Source organism: Stigmatopora nigra, chromosome 4, assembly GCF_051989575.1.
Source record: "Stigmatopora nigra isolate UIUO_SnigA chromosome 4, RoL_Snig_1.1, whole genome shotgun sequence".
Taxonomy (NCBI): domain Eukaryota; kingdom Metazoa; phylum Chordata; class Actinopteri; order Syngnathiformes; family Syngnathidae; genus Stigmatopora; species Stigmatopora nigra.
The window spans coordinates 13,345,312-13,364,731 of NC_135511.1; the positions used below are offsets into that span (position 1 = coordinate 13,345,312).

A 19,420-nucleotide genomic window follows, 5' to 3' on the forward strand; every position below is an offset into this window, starting at 1 on the left:
CCCCCTATTTAAGTGGAATGAGTAAGAACATAGGGTACCCAGCCCCTAATTGCAATGTAAATATACTGTAGCTCCAGATGCTCAATTGCAATATACTACCTCTCTTAAATGTACAAAAAAAAATCTAAGCACATTGAGAGAAAGGTAAACCCCATGTCAAGTTTATGGTTCAATCAATGTCAAGTTCAACAATTAATTATAGCTATCTTGTTTTAACCCCATCTATGAAACCACTATTACTACTACCAAAACATCAGAATTGAAAGCTAAAGCAAAAAAAAAAAAAAAAAACACACAGACCAATCACCATCTAAACACTGCTCTCCTCATACTATTTTCACATTTGCTTTGATAAACAGTATTGTCTCAAGAGAAATTGTTTTCTAAAATTGACACTTTTCCACTCACCCCAAATTATCAAGTGACACTGCACCAGATAATTAAAAAATTGACTACTCAATCACTTTAAAAAATTAACGACGTTATCTACCCGGTATTTTTACAATGTAGTTGTGTTCAATGTGCTACACTAAAGCCAAAATAGATTTTAGATAGAATCAACTAAGACATTCTGAACTATAAGGTGGTTTGGACACAGGTGGTATGGATGGACGGACAAGGGGATGGAAGGGGTGACAATGGGAAAGTTTTGAAGTATTTTTCTGTGTTCTCAACATTTCCCTTACACCAGCACAACTTCTAGGCTAGATCATTCTGTCAAACTGTCAATTTAAAATGACTACTTTTGCTGGAGTTAACACGTACGACTAATGAGCACTAAATGGGAATGCCATAAACTCCCCCTTTCCTGAAGAATAATCATTCTAGTTTAATTTTCTTTTTACTTTAAAAACTAATTGCTGTTTAACGCTCATTAAAGAAATTGCTTGATTATTAATGAATGACTTTTATAATTAATTTCAAGCAATACATGTGCACAAAGGAAATTAGGTAAATCTATCATTGTTAGACATTTACAAGTACCAAGTGCTTTGGAAAAAAAGTTGTACTTTCACTTTACTATGATGATAGATGCGGTCTCATCACAAATTTATATATCGTACTTTCTCCATTGAAACGTCCTGTCATATTTTCAGTGTGACACGTGAGGAGTAATGTCCACAAAATTTTGGTGATGATTGTTTTCAGACATTTAGCCATTTTACAGTAACGTAGCATTTCTCAAAACATACACACAAAGGGGGATTCAAAGTGCGGATTAAAAATTTGAAAAATTAGAGTAATAATGCTGTTCTTACAAGAAACATAAGAGGCAATCCGTATACTCAATTTATTGACAACAATACACAGCTTGCAATGTTGCAAATAGTACCGGAGAATCACAAATAATACAAGCGCACACACACACTTTGCCTCTTTTGAGTCGATTAGATATTAGGCATTTGTTATTGAGAAAAGCTTTGTGGCCTTAGGTCTGAAAACAATAATCACCAAACGTTGTGGACAAATGTGTCAAGCTCTCAAAAATGTAGAAAGACTGCTTTGTTATTTTTGATTTTGTGGAGGTATAAAAATATTCTGCTTTTTGATCATCTTTCCCACATGATTGAACAACGAGGGCTCATAAATAGCAGCACTTGGCATGAGAATATGATTAAAAACAAAACAAAACAATTTTTCGGGGCGGGGACAAAAATACGATCCAGATGTTAGCATACTTATTTCCTTTTTAGCAACAAATTGCAATAGAGAAAATATTAAATTATTATATAGCAAAATGAGTTAAAATTTAAGTAACATGGATAATTGCCAACCCTTAAAAGGATTAAATATCAGCAACATTTATCAAGCTATTATTTTTCAAAAGGCGCTAATCACAATGTGTGTGGTAGAATCATAAAAGTGTGCATTGCGCTCACAGTCAATTTCTCGAGGCTTTGAATGGTTTTAAGTTGGGTCAAATCAATAAAATGCATGGACTGTGCTGTAAAATTAATGTTCTGTACTACTATGAGCAATTTGATACATACTTAAGGAGGTTTAGTGTAGAGTAAAAATGCTTATATGCAATTGTCAAAGCGCTACATTAATAGAATGGCCATTTTGATGTGATCTACTCACAAGAATCCTTTTAAAATCTAAGAATTTATAAGACAATGCAGCGTTTGAATTCCATAAAACAATGGACACTCAATAAGTATCTAATGCCCATTTGAAAGATACTCTCAAACAAACATGAACACGACTGACGATAAAAGTTGGTAAATCCGCTCCCTAAACGAGCTGTCATTTTAAGAAGGAAAAAAAATGAAACTAAAGAGCTAAAGATTATTCCTGCAGTGAGTTATTGAGCATTGGAGCTCGAAGGCTCTGAAAAGTTGGCGATGACGTTCTGCTACAATAGCAGATGAAGCCTTTCAGAGGCACAGGAATGCTCAGTCTTTTTTTTTTTTTATATATATAAAAGGGATACATCCTTTTAACCTAGTGCAGTTGGAATCTTAGAGGGGTACCAGCCTAGTGGTGTTGAACAGGAGAGGGTTCAGGTCTTCAGCATGGACAGCCCGATGGAGAGAGGGCTCAGAGCGACTCCGCTCAATTTTGGGCAGCAGATCCTGGACCTGCTCAATGGCTACCAGGATCTGACAGGGGAAAGGAAAATGTAAAATAGTAGCATCAAAAGCGTCTTCTAGAAGTTAAATTTACAGCTAAATAGTAAGACTATAGATCATGTTAGGGCAATCAGATAGGTAATGGACTTTTACATTTAGTAGTTTCGTTTTGTATATTTCTTGAAGAAATTCTGTTCCTTGAGAGCTTTAATGTTCCCGAGTGAGAGCATGTCACAGAATAAAGTCACATCGCTATTGTATCAGCATAAGATCCAATAAATGATTGCAACTGCTCCTTAAAGAAGATCTATGAGCACTACATAGTGGTAAGTACTGGAATTACAGGGAGGAATGCAAACTACAACCATAGATTTTCATTTCACATTTTGGTCGCCGGTTGAGACAATATTACTTTTGTGGATGATATTTTTGTAATGGAAAACATAGATTATTACCTGCGGGAACAAAAGCCTCTCATCACGTTTGAATTTTAGGCAGTCGATGATTAGCCTTTTCATTGACTTGGGAGAGGTACTGTAGAGCTTACTGAGGTCTGGGGACAAGTAACCACGTCCCACCATGAATATGATCTGGAGAAGTAAAATAAAAACTGTAAAGAATTACTGAAATACCAAATGTGGTGCAAAAGAAACGAAGAAAAAAATACAGAAAATGCAACAAATGGACGACTTTTTGCCACTTGGCTCAAAATATTTTAAAGACCTCAAATAAAGTGTGGTTTAACCTGATCTCTGTTGTTAATGTTGGAGTAAGGTAGAGTCCCTGACATCAGCTCAAACAGCACTACTCCATAGCCATATACATCAGACTGGAAAGTATATGGGTTGCTGTCTTGCATTCTGATCACCTCTGGGGCCTTAAAAGAGATGAAAATGTCATGTTGTCTATTATTCATTTGTGCAATTAAAAGCAGTGAGATGCAATTGAATAAAATGATACCATCCAAAGGATCGATCCACTTGGCTGCTCCATTTGTTGAGAGCCACTCCACCTAGACTTTACTGTCGCTAGACCAAAGTCCCCTATCTTGACAGTCCACCCTTCGTGGAGAAAGATATCTAGAAATCAAACTCAGGAAATACTGTTGCCGATAACTAGGTCAAATTTGATTATATGTGCAAGGTGATGAGCAAAGCCGTTTTGTTTCGTAGGGATGTTCAGGACATTGTGCAAAATGGACAAAGCGTGATTTAGGTTTATACTAGTTTAAATATAAGTCTATGGTCCAGCTATAAGACGAACAGCTGGAATCACAATTCAAACTTAATAGTTGCGGCTTGAGTACGGGACAGGAAAAGGATACTGTTTGATTTCAGGTCGCGATGAATAATATTCTTTGCATGAAGGTAACTGAAAGAGAAAAGTGCATTTAGTTTATTCCTTACTATTCTTGTATGGGTAAGTATATGAGGTACGTTTTATAATAATCATATGTTGTACTCAAGGAGCACCATAAACTACTTAAGTAGTAAGTAAATGCTGAAAAAGATCTTACTCCATGCCCTGTGCTGTTTGTCTGGCCACATCAATCCGCCTCATAGTGTCAAATTTGGTTTCAGAGACATGCAGATGTCGGTACAAGCTACTGCCTTCACACCACTGCGTGATGATAGCAAAATTGGGCTTTGTCATGTAGCCCATGAACAACAAGATGTTGACATGGCGGGTTTTCCTGGGAAAAGGAAAATCATATTAAAAAAAAAAAATCAAAAACAGCACATTAGATTTTGCCTGAATCATTTAACTAAAAACAATAATATAAAAAAACATACCGTAAGACTTGCATTTCATTTTTAAAGGCTTGCAATTGTTCAGGCGTTGGCTCGGTGACTTTCAGGATCTTAATAGCGACATCCCCATGCCACTTTCCCTTGAACACTGTTCCAAAGGAGCCAGCTCCTATTCTCTTCTGGATTGTGACTTCTCGGGAGTGGACCTCCCAGTAGTAACTAGAGTCTCTGTAACCCCCTCGATGCTAAAACACATCCAAGTTGATAATTTAACCTTTTGTCTACGAAAAGCTCCAATGACACACAATAGTGCAAAAAACATTACGTACTACTTTCTTTTTATCTTCTGAAGAGGAAAGCTTTCGTTCTTTGTGCTCTGAAGGGGACTTGGGCGGTCTTCTCCCAGGTGAGCCTAAAGAAGGTGGGCTGGTAGATGGCTTTGGCGATGGTTCAGGACCTAGAGATATACATTTTGGAATCTTACACATGCAAAATGAACACCAACTACCTTTATAAAAAAGCAACATACCTATCGTGTTGATAGATTTCACTGCTTCCTATAAAAGACAAGGGGTGCAAAAAAATAAAATAAATCCACCTTAAACTCCTCATGGATTTTCATGATAATGTATTTTAAATGAAACTTGCCTCGATAATGCTGGCAGCAGCTGGGTTCACTGAGGTGACCATATGAACATTAGGTGTCGAGGTGGAACGATGCCTTTGGAGAGACTGTCCATCTCCAGTGGGGATGGGGAAGTGAAAGGCTGATGTTGGAGACAGGAGATCCATCCTGAGAGGGCACAATTAAAGTCATCAAATCTATTGAAACAGTAGTTTCAGTTATATTGATAATGGACTGTTGGTATCCAAACTTACCTAGCAGGCTCTGGGGTTAAGGCAATATTACTCCGAGATGGTGAATTTTCTGGTAGAAGTATCTGAGGATACTCATCTGTGCAGGGACTTGGATAACACCCAGTCAAACATAATTTCAAATGTATGAGGAAAAACAAAGACAACAACGTTAAACCGTAACAAGTTTTAATTTATTTATGATTAATTTTGGCCAAACTGATAATTTGAAGGAACTACTTCATCCTTCATCCTATACTGTACATTCAACTCACCGTTGTTTGCTTACTGTGTCCATATCAACACAAACAGTAGGTACTTTGCTACTGCAGTGTTGATGAAATTTGTAGCAACATGTCTGACACCTGAAGCCATTAAATAAAAATTTGTGGCAAAAATCACAGTAGGCCAGCTTGAAAAAGGTTTTCCGTACCTGCATAGATTAAAATGAAACTGTTATTTCACCATTAACTGCGCATTTAAAAATGTAAAAAGAACCTTAAAGTGGCACCGAAATGTAATTTTTTTTATTCCAATTATTTATTTTAAATAACCTTAAATACAATTTTACTAGGTTTAAACAACAACTTGAGTAGAAATCCACTCCTATTTCGACCTTGAGAAAATTACTTTAGTACCTCTTCAAGAAATAAAACCTGGTTTTGATCCTACTTACAAAGTTGTGCATGGTTAAAGGAATATCATCCAAAACCTCAACTAATAGCTCCTCTCCAACCAATGGGGTGATGTCCGTTTCCCAGTCTGTCAATCTCTTACGACTGTGGGAGAAATTAAAAGACAAAGACTTTTAATTAAAATGAAGCAAAATATGGGTGTGGTGGAAAATAGTTCAGGTTCAAGAAATACTTCATAGAAAAAACATTTAGATGTTTGAATGAAGCCAATGCAGAGGTGTTCTGGGCTTGCATGTGACAACATTCTTGGGTCCTGGGCCACACTGAAAAACTGCTGACCCAACTTACAATCTGCTGTGTGTGCCAAGCTTTGTAGAGTACTCATTCTTGCAGTCATTAAATCTCATACTCAAGTCTAAAATTGTGTCTGTCTGAAAGATCACATTCTCTCATGACATAGAAGAACTTATAACCCTTTACAAACTCATCATCTCATTATTGTCAAAATGAAACAAATGTATTGTGCACATCCAATAAAATTGTAAGCATACCCTTCCAGGAGGCGGAATACAGCACAGCAATCTTGACTTAAGCCTCTGACTTTCAGTGCTTTATCTAAACTTTCATAAACTGTCTGTCCTTGGCGAACATTCACCTGTAAAAAAATAGAAAAATTGACAGGCAATGAATATACCAATGAAATGCTAGGATGAAAATTGCATTTTTTAAATGACTTTTGTAAGTGGGGTAAAATAAAATATCCATCAACATATACATTTACTCCACTACTATCCCCTTTACACAAAGAGGCAAAGGCATTCAGAATCACACACACACACACACCACTTGTCAGTCTCCAATTAATCCAAGGTGGTAGAAAGCCAGGGTAGTGAAATCCGTGAAGAATGCAAGAATATGCAAACTCTACACAAGAGTGTAATCACCCAGATTCACGCTCACAACTTCTTAGCTACATGTGGAATATTTGTCACCAATAACCACCACAGAACCAAGCTGCTTTCTATTCCTTAATAAATGCAACAGGCTATGATGAATCTGACTTGAATTATAACACAGACGCAGGGAGGATGATGGAACGCTCCATCTGCCAACCCAAATGTTAATTTTCACACTTGGTGACAAAGTGAGAAAGAAGTCAAATCTGGCTTTAGAATGTACTGTCACAGAGAACCAGAACCCATAAATCTGCCACGTAAAAGATGATCACTTATTAGTGGGAGAATTTAGCCACTTTTCTCACCACAGTCCTCTGCTTGTTGGGGAGGTAGACACGGATGGTGCCCCCACCTCGGGGTACATCCTCTGGGCTAGTTTCTCCCGAGGAGGAGTAGGAGGAGGTGGAGGACATGATGAAAGGAAGCAGGAGAGGGACGCTATACTTGTCACCAAAGCCTCAGGAGATTCATTGGTGTTGGATCCAAATGTTTACTTACAACCTGCAACCAAATAAACCATTTTAATTCAGGGGTATATGCAAAGCAAATTAGATGGTGTCATTGGCATCTTTGGATTCCAGAACAGCAATTGCATTTATAAATATGGCATAAATGGTGTATATTAATTAGGCAAGACAAGAAAAGTGTGCAAATCAACAAAATTTTAATTTATACAAGGAAATCGAAGACCCCACCACAATGGAAAAAAGAGGCAAAGTTAGAAGACAAGAGTTGAGTGATGCTAATGCTATTTAGCTTGGCGTGGGATTTATCTACTGTATTTGACATTTAGAATGGTTGGAAGCCATGTTACCCTTCGCTGTGCCACTTTTAGTGACTTCAATGTACCTGATTAACTAGTTTAAGAGGTAAGAGCAATCAAATGCTCAATGACATGTTAATTCCATTATAGACAAGTGATTCAAACTTAAACTCGATTGGAAAATGCAGTTGCTGCCGGGATCAGCTTTACTCGTAGTGGAAGAGATTATGTAGCAAGTCCGTGCTGACGTACTTTTCAGCTATTCGCAGGCAACTCAGTTGACAACGTTAGCGAACTTTCGGGGGTTTTACCAGCGCGTCGGATCTTGAACTATTGCTGGGCTTTTCTCCGCTTTATCAGCGTCGACTTGTTACTTTACTACCCAAATGGACGCACGGCGCAGTGTTGCGTTACGTTTATTTCTAGACCGATCCGATCGCTCTAACATCGCCATATAGGTTTATTGCCGTCTAAATATAAATTAAAACTCTTACCTGTGGCAGCCATCTTGAACTCCCTCAATCTAAAATCGAATCTGTCAAGAAGTTCAGGGAAAGCGGAAAACCTCAGACATGCTATTTTTTCATTGGCCACTTCCCGTAACTGCCATTTCTCATTGGACGACGCAGAGATGGGCGTCGCCTCGCCTCTGTCATGTAAATGAACGTTTACAGTATGCCCTGGCTTGTTATCTGTCCCGACTTTAAAATGACAACCATGTAAACTGGAAAACTATCACCAAAACTAGAAGTAAACATGTAAAATCCTCCATTCAGACTGCATGTGTTTTGACCGATTTAACATCTTGATGGTATCGTTCAGTTATTTGAGGGGAAAAAAAAGGTAGATACAAATCAGGCAAGGCATTTTATTAAAAACAACAACAAAATGGCCATCAGAACATACAACTGATGTATGTCAACATCGATAACTTGAATAACAATACTGACATCTCCAATGGACACTTTGCCACTGTATTGTAGTATTGTATTATAAAGCTCATCAAGGAAACAAACTTATAACAATAAATTCATTCTTTGTGATACAACTGTCTTAAAAACTGTCCAAGCATGTGATTGTAGTAAATATTAATAAACTATTGAACACTGAGGAATCTTCTTTTCTTTGACGTGTTCGTATACACATGGTGTCGCCACTCGACATCTGCCGTCTTCTCGTTCTCCAGAGTACCCAGTTTGATCATATATACTGGAAAGAGAAAATAAGATTTCATAAATGCAAGTTTGGAGATTATTTTACACCACCTATAAGTGACAACAGACAAAAAAAATATCAATACTTATAATACACAAGTTGTGAATTTCCATTGCTAAATTAGTCATTACCACGTGTTGGTGCATGCTTGCTTTTGTACTAATAACTGAGATTTGTACTGCATTTAAGTGGTGTTCAGATGAGTAGCCTCAGAACATGGAACTTAACTATGGTTCATTGGTTTGTCATCTACAATGGGTCTATTTTTTTGTCTGTTGAAAAAGGTTGTTGTGCCATTAATGAAAGAGCGCTTATTTTTTCACAAATGTAGAACATATTTCATACACTCCTCAAAACACTAGTTAGAAAAATGTGCTCTATTAGTAAGGATTAGTTTCTTCGCAGAATTCCAAATTTGGCTCAATTCATACTTACACTTCATTTCAAATCTGGGCCCAACTTCTGTCAATTGTACATTCCTGTGGTCGGGTTTGCTGTAGTTGTGATGTCTAAAAACATTCAAATGACACATGAATACAAAGAAAACATAGGAACACTATCTTTTTTTTGTATCTCATTAGAAATATGTTGTGTTCCTTAAAAGGATAACATGGTACTGACCGAAAAGAAATGTAGTCTTCTTGGTTGGCAAAAGTTATAACTCGCTTACTGTCATCTTTTGGCACTGGAAAAAGATACTTGAGGATATTGGATACCTGTGCGGGCAGGATTAATTAGGTGAGCTAACAAACAAATGGTGAAAGACTGTCTCAACGGCATGCGAGAAGGGCACGGTTGAGTACTCACCCGCTTGCCAAGCCGTGAGGTGAAGTTGTGAAAGATGAGATGTGGGGAGGCTTCAGACATGGTGCCTATGTCCGGGACATCATGCCTCATTACCACATTATACAGCGTGAAATAAGCTGTGGGTCCAAATGGCAGGTGGCACACCACTAAGCCATCTGTAGAAATTGATGAATAAACAATTTTGGACCGTTCTTTTCATTCACACAATTTTGTTAATATCCTTATTCATTTTTACAAATTTGATTCTTTTAAACCATGTTTCTACCAAACGGTATGGTACAGGTCAGGTAGTATCTTAGTTGTGAAAGCTATATTATCATGATACGATAGTTTATCCTATGCACCACTGGCCATAGTTGGAACTTTGGAAAAAAGATTGCATCACTGATTAAACTTAAGGGCAGTGATGCTGTCCCTTAAAATTCTGACACACTTTATTTTGTACAATTGATATACCAACCTGGCTGTCCTCTGGTTTCATGAATGATGACGAGGTCAGAAACGTTGTTAGCTTTGCATGCTTGCACCAGAGCAGGAATCTCATGGTTTCCCCTGTTCATGCGTTGAGCCCCGGGAAACAACAGCTTTACCTCCTGCGGAAGGCATTTTCCCCCCAATTGACATATGTCGCATAGTCTTTTTTTCATATTGAAGGATAGATTTTTGTATTGATGATTGGAGTTTGAATGTTCTCCCTTTAGCCTAACCTTTGCAAACATTCTGAGTCTGGAACTTGGGTCTCTGGATGTGGTCACCATCAGTTTTGGATCTTCAACTCCAGCCCATTTGTATTCATCATCCATGTGTGAGCTGACGCCTGGAAGGGAGACACATTTGTGATTAAGGAGATCAATATTGTGCAAGCATGAGTATTTGATTATTAGAAATCCTATAACACTAACCTTCTCCACCCTCATCATCATATTCCAAGAGTCTCTGCAGCTCCAATGCATCTTTGCGTACCTCAGAAGGAAGCAAAACGTTTTCTATAGTGAAGAGGGAAAATAATCATGTTAATGTCAGACATCCAGATGTACTGTTTACATAAAGATCGTGGCATGCATACCTTCGAGTGCTCCCTTCAGCTTCTGTTTCTTGTCCTCAATCGTTCGGAGCCTATCTTCTTGTGACTTTCTGTACAAATACTCCCGCCTCAGTCTGACCTCCCGACGAAGCTAACAATAAAAAATCAAGGAAAAACAACAACATTTTAGCAGTACGTTCAAACATCCTGTTTAATATTTATTTGTTCACGATCTACATTTGATGACAGATTTACACTGGCCCATAACGCCATTTCACGAAATATTTTTTACTGAGAATTGGGAACTCGTTCTTATTCGACAATACAGTTTTTTACCTACTAAATATAAGCGGATCAGAAAAGCTTACCATATTTATACGTTAGGTAGCAGCAGGCTAACAGCAGCTAGTTTCCACATGGAAATAAGTCTTGCGTCGAAGGGTGCTCTTGATTGGCCAATATGGTGGCCAATGGGAGCGCTTAATACTAACCCATTGGAAAAGGATTTCAAAATAAGAGCCAATAAATATCAGAAAAACGCATTCAAATTTGCATGCACACTCAAATAAAGCTCAATTTGTACAAGTTTAATTAATTTTGATTGACTGGGCACATCGATACAGCCAAATATAATACATTTGATAACAAACTTTGACTTTGTAGGTCTGTTACTTCTAAATGGTGGATGAGAGGCATAACATCTCATCTTTTCCAGGGGTAATAAGCCCTAGCTTTCACACATGAAACCAATATTACAAGAAACAAAAAGAGAAAGGGAGTGTAATATTAAGAAATATGTTTGTATTTATTGGATAGATCAAACATCATCCAACACACAGTGTAAAGATGGGAAATGTCACAGAGTAGGGAGAAATGATGATATTAATTTCACACCGTTATAACGTATAACCATTTGGAAGAAACCTGATACCTGAAAATGATAAATTCAAAGTGCATGTCAATTCTACAACATACTACTTATGATGCCATGACAAATTATCTACCTAGCATCCTTCCAGTCATGGAAAATCCATTACTCTCACATTTTAAAATAATTTATATTCTTTCCTTGCTGTACATACATTTTCCAAGCTTTTTTTATTATCAAATTAGATGGAAAGGAGTAGGGGGGTTCCTAGTAGGTCAATGATGTACAGTTTTGGGTTAGGGTTGCCTAAACCTACCCCAACCCTCACCGTAACAGCCTTAGCAGATCAAGAGTGTATAAACTGGGAGTGTGGCATTTACTTAAAATATCGGTATGTTGAAAACAGTCTTATCATGATGATAGATTTAATTAAATTAATGGCCTGAAACATACAGTAAAGCATAACATTGTACAGTTTCTTAAAACAAGTGGAAATAAAACCATATAACAGGAGATAAATAATGCACTGTTAATGGCAATTTTGATGAGTTGCATTGCATTTTTAACAAAAATGTACACCAACACAACCATGCCATTCTGTAACACAACTGTAAAAACAAAAGCAAATCATTCAAAATATAAATGTTGTAACATGCAGTCAGATGAACACAAACACACAAAAAAGGGTTTCATTTGTTGTTATTGCAATCTTAAAATAGGGTTTGTGCATTTGAGTCTCAAAAGAAAAAACAGTATTCTGATTGGAAATCTAAGACTAAAGGGACAAATAAACACTTAAAGAGGTCCAAGATACCAGTACACCAGTATTGTTCTACTCTTAAGGCTTAAAAAAACATGTTCAGATATGGACAATACAAGGGAGAAAAGATGGAGTTGGACTTTTTGTTTGTTTTTCAATGACTCTGCAAGAGGCTTCAACACATCATAGAAGCACACAGAATCAAACAGCTGCACTTTTGCTACATCTGCAAATGAGCCAATCTTAAGATTTATGACCAGAAATGATGTTGATCTACATTCCAGTCTAAATAAGAATATGCTGCAGAAAGGTCTAAATAGTGTCTGGTAAATCATCTATAAGATGAAAGACACAAGCTAAGTAACACAGATAAGTTGTAACAAAAACGTGTAAAATCTGACTTTTAGCCCAAGCTGCTTTAAACCGACAGAATTGAAGTGATTAAAAATCTAAAGGAATGAACTATGACATTCAAAACCGACATAATTTTTTGGGGTCTATTAATCTCCATCAAAGATTGATAAAATAGATCATATTGTTGCTCCAACTAAAATGAATGTAAAGTGACAAGACAAACACTAGCTGGAATAGCATGAGGGAAAGTGCTTTTTTTTAAAGACAGAAGAAAAACTTCAATCCATTTAGTAGTCTCCTAATTGTTACTTATCTTATTCCAAAGGCAGGAGGAAAAAGCTTGCTGGGCATTCAAATGTAAAATACAGTTTCACTCCAACAAACCTTGAGTTATTTACTCTAGGTTACCTATTAAGATGTAAACCTCGGTATAAATGTACCACCACATGATAAAGCAAAACTATATACAAAGACAGACAGATAACGGGAGGAGTTTGGGAATCTTTCGCATGCAAGCAAACATTATTCCAACTACACAAAGACTGAGACAGAATGGTACAGAGATTCTAATTATAGAAATTATTTGAAGGTGAATCTCTTGGAGAATGTCCAACGTTCACAAATGACCAATCACATAAAAGAAAAAGAAATGACAGCTACTTTGTTGTCTCTCAACAGGTTCTAATTGAAATGAATGACAGTCATTGTACAAGTAAACTTAAAAATAAATCGTTTAGACCAGAAGAAACAAACTGGCCAACATCCAGAGTGTCTGGCTTTACCTGGTGGTTGTTGGTGGCCGAGTATATTGCGCTTTGTATGGCTTGGGATAGAACTTTGTGCACATACAAGTCAGGGAACCAGGTAGTGATCTCATTCCTTGCCACAGGTGTCCCCAGATTCAGTTTACAAAATAAAAGGAATATCTTATAGTTCTTCATAATCGCCATCATCTCTTTTGGTGGAACTTGATCCACCTAGAAAGTCTTCCAGCTCATCTACTTCTGTTTTCTTGGTCCTGGATTTTTTCTTCTTTTTCTCTTTATCTTCAACAGCTTCATCTTTTTCCTTTTTCTTTTGTTTACTTGTATTTTTCTTTCTTGTCTTTTCATCCTCCTTAAAAGAGAATAGTGTTAGGAGAGATGACTAGATGGTCTTAACTCAAACACAAACAATCTAAATTTTCATCAGTTTGAAAATGAAGCTAATTGTCTTTCTTGGTTAATCAAATACACTATGTTGAAAAAGATTTGCAAATCAATATAAAAAAATGTGTCATGTATAATACTTCAGGGAAAAAAAGCAAATAATATACCTCTTTGCTTTTCTTCTTTTTCTTCTTCTTCTCCTTGGAGTGTTTGCTTTCTTTTTCTGTTAATAAAGCAAACACATTATTATTTCTTTTTTGCATTCTTTGACAGATAATCCCTGAGTATAAACTAATGCATGTTTACTTTGTCAATTGTTAAAAGTTGCTAAGATCGCTGAAAAAGATCACATTGAAAAACTAACTATATGTTCTCAATAGCTTGCCTTCTTGCTCCTCGCTGCTCTCTTTGGTCGCTGAGTGTTCTTGTATGCCGAGGCCAAAAAGGTCAGAGACATCCTTTTGTTTAAAGGAGATCACAGTGGGTTTCACAGCTTTTGGTGTCTTGACTGACAGGATGTCATCGTCTGAGAGGTCAGATAGAAGTTCCTCCCTGGCCGGGAATGTACTCTGAGGACAAAAGAACAGAATTAGGCTAATTAAATGGCAGATAGTCGTTTTAACTGATATTCTTCTTCTCCTGCACAGGAATAATACAATCTCTGGAGATGCATGCTGAACCTTTAAGTTTTGACCCTTTGAGTTTACCTTTGTTATTTTGGGTGTATCTGATGCTTCAGACTCAAAGTCAGGATCATCCATAACAAAAGAAAGCATCTGTTGGGCCACAGGGACCTCAGGATCAGTATCAGAGTCCCCATGAATGGCTGCGACACCTTTCTTTTTTCCTTGCTGCTGAATGGGCTGTTCTACAGTTGGAATTAAAGTGAGGAGGATGGGAGCTGCTGACTGCTCTCTGGGATCTGGTGCTTTGGATGCCACCTTTGGTTTCGTGATGTAGCTGAAACACAGACATTTGGGAAGATTGATATTAACGATCCCATCATCTTCAATATCTCCCTTATACAATAATTGCAAAAATAGGCGCTCCCACTAACAACTGTTGTAATGTAGTAATAGTGAACCAACAGTAATAATAAGGCAACCTACACAAGCAAGGACAACATGTACTCACAGACAGCCATTTAAACTTACTTTTTCAGTTCTGGTTCACTATCCACATCTTGGTCATTTTGCACCGAAGGTGCTACTAATGTTTGTTCCTCCTCATCACTGGTCAGAGAGAAATCTTTACTGGGAGGCAGCAACTTGGGCTGTGGAACAATGGGCGCCGTGTCATCAGGATCAAGCTCATCTTGGAAGCGAGACACCATGGGGTTTCCCCTGTCTTCAAAATCGCTAGGATAGGAAAAAATAAAAAAATAAATCACTGCCACCATCATTCTCAAAATATGGAGAAAAATATGATACAAGGGGCCCACCTGTCACTGTCCATTGCTGGTGCTGATTGAGGCACCTTTGTTTTTGAAGGCAAACTGTCCTCTAGGAAACTCTTGTCCAGTCTATCATCGGGCACAAAATCATCCAGACTTCTTACTTGAGCAGGACACACTTGTGCAGGTAATTCCTCTGAAGAAACAGAAGCTTCAGGGACAGGTGATGAGCCAAACCATCGTGACATGAAGCCACGTTTCTGGGGGGCTGATGCTTGTGTGGTGACGGAGGACTGAAGGTGCTCTGGTGATTGAGCTGAAAACTTTAATTCAGCTGAAGGCGAGGCTGCTCTGCCCACAGCTTCAGTGACAGCAGGAGCGTTGGGAGCCGATACAGAGGGTGACTGTGGGAGTGGCTGTGAAGGGATTGGCGGGTGAGGTGTGCTGGGGCTAGAGCTTCCTGTAGAAGCCCCACTGGGAGGAACAATGGGGGACTGGGAGCCTGAGGAGGGACTCTGACCGTTGGCTGGACCCGGTGAACCGTAGCCCTTAGTACGGGACTCTAGGTTCTCCAGGAAACTAAAAAGTAGAATAAGTTAAAAAGAGGATAATAATGGTGAGAAGAACATAAGATGAGGGTGGAAGAGGTACTGTACATTTCATAATTCTGATCTTCTGTCTCCTGCTGCACACAAAGCTCTTCTAGAGTGGCATCCATGTCCAGCTGGTTAGTCTCCAGTTGCCTCAGAAGGGTCTCTCTCTGCACAAACAAAGTTTTACAATGTTTAAAATCTGGAACTAAAAGAATGATCAAATGATTCAGACAAAAAACAGTCAGTAAGGAATGAAGATGACCTGTAGTTGTAAGAAGGGGATGTTGAAAAATCTGTGAAGGTATTTTAAACCAAAACCATTCTTCATGGAGGATTCAGCATAGTGGATGTAAGATGATCCTGTTGGTCTGAAAAAAAACAAAAGAATTAAGAATTGTATTTTGAACTTTCAAATTCCTAAATGGACAACAAAATGTAGTACTGCATACTTTAGTCTATAATCCTTATAAAGCGTGATTTATGTATGTGAGTGTGTGTGTGTGTATGTTAAGATTCGCTCGCTATGTTTGTCCAAACCGTGCAATCTGTTTAAACTGTGTATTGATTTAATTTTAGCACTCCTGGTATCCCTTGATATTTACCTGTTTAATCCAGCGATTAGCTCTCTTATGTCATCAGGTAGAATGACCCGATGCTCTCCCATGTCTCTGTGATTTCCCAACACACAGACTGGTACATGAGTGGGCACTTTAGGAAGTTCCCTTAAGATGTAGTTAAATGTCCTGCAAATATATCCATGACAACTCTTAATATATTTAAACAATTTAAACAAAATTCATCAATTACACTACGTAAAAAAATCCCTGGGAATAAAACCTACAGAGCAAAATGAAAACTTCACAACAGTGAAACCTAATGAGTCCACCTCCATGCATAATGTAGCATTTGTGTGTTTATGCAACAGATGAATCTACACAGTGAAGAGTATTCTTACCACTGCTTAGTAATGTCAAACATCATGATAACGCCATTGCAATTCTTGTACACGTCTAAAAATTCTGCATCAAGGGCCACCTCATCTGACTGCAACACAACATTGACAAAATTATAACAACACATCTATAAAATGCTTCTTTTTGAAACTGATAACAACACACTCAGTATCCCCCTCCCACATCAGTGACCCACATTCTTTGACTAAGCTATTTGTTCTTCACACATGAGAATCATGTGATTGATATTACCTCTTGTGGCTCATTCTCTAGTTTCAAATTGTCGCCACGCTTTTTTCCTTTGCCTGAAAGACCAAGAAATCAGAAGCATTAGTACACATGAAATAACAGGTATTCTTCTACTGTCGTCAGTCCGATGCCTTTTTTGTTAGTTAATGGAAGGGGCAAGCATTCTAGCACTCAGACTCACTATCCTCACGGATGCATTTCAACAAAGGCAACGCTTCAAGTAAATGAACATTGCTGTCAGTAAGCTTGTTCAGTGTGTAGATGATCAGGGTTACTCACTAAACACAGTAAAACAGCCAAACTTAAGTGTAGCCAAACAGCAAAACTTGAGAATTATCATTCTCAAACTAGCATAAAAGACGGTGTGGCATACAACTGCACACAGTGGCATTACATTTCTACATACTACAGTGGCGCTCACCTACACCATCAGGAAGAGGATATTTTTGGCCTGAGATGAGTGCACGGGGTTCAGAAAAGAAATAATGAGTAAGGACAAGAAACAAGAAAACAACCAAGCATGGAATCATGAGATTTAGCACATTGATCTGTGGTGATGAGATCAGATTTAACAGAAGCTTAATACTATGACAGACTTCAGAAACACAATTCACCTTTGTCAACCACGTCCCAGACCTCGACCTTGACCACATCATCAGTAGCTGAAAGACAAAAACCCCAAAAGTGGTTTAATTAGGCAAGTGCTGCACTGCAGTTGAAATTTGTACTAACACACAGATTCTGATGATACTCTCACACAGATTCAGTTACTGTTGTATTATTTACTACGCTACAAGTAGAACAGGAGCTTGGCCAGGGACGAAAGGGCGAATATTCAACAGGTACCAGACTCAAGCTAAATCTAACTAGGTTAGGTTACCTTGATATGGAGCCACTGGAGTGAATAAAAAGGCAATGGTACAAGTACTGTAAATGTGTGTTGTGGAATAAATTAGAGACATTTTTGTGTTCAAAAGACGACCTACTTTTGTAATTCCAATGGATACTTGTAGCTTGGATCTCCTGGGTGGGGATGTACTCCTCCAAAAACTTCTTGCCCTGCAGTCGATACCATAAAGTACTCTTTCCAGTGTTTCTATCACCACGTATGACGATTTTCACTTGAGTGTGGGGATTGAGGGGAAAGAACAAACCCATTAGAATCTACATTTATCTAAAGAATTACAACATTAACTAAATAGACATTTTTATTTTTAATAGGAATTACATGTCATCATTAAACTTTTAAAAGATGAGGAAATAAATGGAAAAATGATACAATTCAGTACAAATTAGGATAGCCAAATCACATAGGAGGTTTATATGTTAGAAAAGGTAATTTGTTTGAATACTTACTATTATATTGGACCCCTTTAGCAAAGCGCCTTTGCAAACTTTGATTCATGGACTGCAGGCCAGCAGGAATGTTCTTGTCCCTGAACTGGCCAGGCTCAGACCCAACCAACTTTTTCAATGCTGAAAACATGTTTATAATTTATGACTCAAACTGTCACTGAGGTGGACAGTGGGATCTTCCAGAATCAATTAATCACACTAGAAACTGAAGCCAATTTGCATCAGTGTCTGCTAAAAAGCAACTAAATTAAATTTCCCAGGCTCTAATTTGGTATGATCTGCAATACTATAGTCGAGTTGTTGTGTTTTCCATCCAGTTAGAAATAGAAGTCGTCATCGTCACCATTTTTACAGTGTCATCTGTGAAGGAGAGGGGAAAAAAAACAACCAAAAAAAACATTAGCAGCAATGCTTTTCACTTGAAGGCTAAAATTATTTAAAGACAATAGTACAAATAAAAAAGAAGAGGTAGAGATGAGAGAGATAAAGATAGAAAGAGACAGGCAGAGAGACTCACTTCTAAGATTTGAACGGATGATAAGCTTTTATTATTTTGTTTAAACACATGATTCATTGAAAGGGCTCCAGTGGTGCATCAAGATATTAACTGTGACATCATCAGAGATGTCAATATGAATAATATGTGGGTGCCGTATACAGACGCGCATTGACAACATGACTACATTAAGAATGGGAAATTATGCTTCTTTATTTAAAAAGATCATGCTATTCTAAAAGTCCAGAAAGCTGCAGATGCCTATATCAACGTAAGCAGCTAACATTAGCTTTCCGGACTGTAATCTTGAACATGTCACGATCACAAAATTTCATGAATGTAAAGAAAATGCCAAGATTCTCAAAATCAACACATTAACTGACCTGTTAGAAAAGATCTTGTTATTCGTAGTTTCCTTTTGCAACAAATATTAGCGACACAGTGCGCACTAGCTTAGCTTTGCCATATGCGGATATATTTATATAAATATATATGCGCCCACCTTGGATGACGCCCCCTTTTTGACAATGGGAAAAATATACTCACGGTTGTCAAGAAAGTGTTTTTCCAACATCTTGATACGATCAGACAGCCATTACTAAAGCAACATTGCAGCTACATTCCTTTGCAAGGATAGTATATGTCGGGTTTGTACCAAAAACCGCGATTAA

The 19,420-nt window shown here is 37.8% G+C and overlaps 3 protein-coding genes across 4 annotated transcripts; all 3 read right to left on the reverse strand.

Moving 5' to 3' along the window:
• Positions 1-1,388: 1,388 nt before the first annotated feature.
• LOC144195164 (serine/threonine-protein kinase A-Raf-like) lies at positions 1,389-8,109 on the reverse strand. Its single transcript, XM_077714593.1, has 16 exons — positions 8,028-8,109; positions 7,076-7,271; positions 6,366-6,469; positions 5,856-5,958; positions 5,455-5,612; positions 5,204-5,290; positions 4,973-5,117; positions 4,854-4,881; positions 4,654-4,781; positions 4,367-4,569; positions 4,090-4,266; positions 3,898-3,944; positions 3,534-3,652; positions 3,319-3,450; positions 3,029-3,163; positions 1,389-2,603 (listed from the first exon to the last, which is right to left on the reverse strand). Exons 2-16 carry the CDS (start codon positions 7,181-7,183, stop codon positions 2,463-2,465), a joined length of 1,815 nt encoding a protein of 604 aa, XP_077570719.1. The 5' UTR covers positions 7,184-7,271; positions 8,028-8,109; the 3' UTR covers positions 1,389-2,462.
• Positions 8,110-8,387: 278 nt separating this feature from the next.
• LOC144195481 (U3 small nucleolar ribonucleoprotein IMP4-like) lies at positions 8,388-11,029 on the reverse strand. Its single transcript, XM_077715163.1, has 9 exons — positions 10,948-11,029; positions 10,622-10,730; positions 10,458-10,541; positions 10,263-10,372; positions 10,016-10,148; positions 9,556-9,710; positions 9,370-9,464; positions 9,184-9,257; positions 8,388-8,742 (listed from the first exon to the last, which is right to left on the reverse strand). The coding sequence occupies exons 1-9, from the start codon at positions 10,948-10,950 to the stop codon at positions 8,630-8,632; spliced, it is 876 nt and encodes a 291-aa protein (XP_077571289.1). The 5' UTR covers positions 10,951-11,029; the 3' UTR covers positions 8,388-8,629.
• A 1,898-nt stretch (positions 11,030-12,927) lies between these two features.
• Positions 12,928-19,408, reverse strand: LOC144196005 (rab-like protein 6). 2 transcript variants are annotated; one of them, XM_077715968.1, is made up of 16 exons: positions 19,296-19,408; positions 18,254-18,613; positions 17,884-18,018; positions 17,512-17,559; positions 17,319-17,348; positions 16,901-16,953; positions 16,651-16,739; positions 16,298-16,438; positions 15,958-16,063; positions 15,759-15,862; positions 15,151-15,681; positions 14,864-15,067; positions 14,417-14,669; positions 14,095-14,278; positions 13,877-13,932; positions 12,928-13,677 (listed from the first exon to the last, which is right to left on the reverse strand). In XM_077715968.1, exons 2-16 carry the CDS (start codon positions 18,381-18,383, stop codon positions 13,489-13,491), a joined length of 2,253 nt encoding a protein of 750 aa, XP_077572094.1. In that variant the 5' UTR covers positions 18,384-18,613; positions 19,296-19,408; the 3' UTR covers positions 12,928-13,488. The 2 variants fall into 2 exon arrangements, with proteins under 2 accessions (XP_077572094.1, XP_077572095.1); XM_077715969.1 differs by lacking the exon at positions 17,319-17,348.
• Between the last annotated feature and the right edge of the window lie 12 nt (positions 19,409-19,420).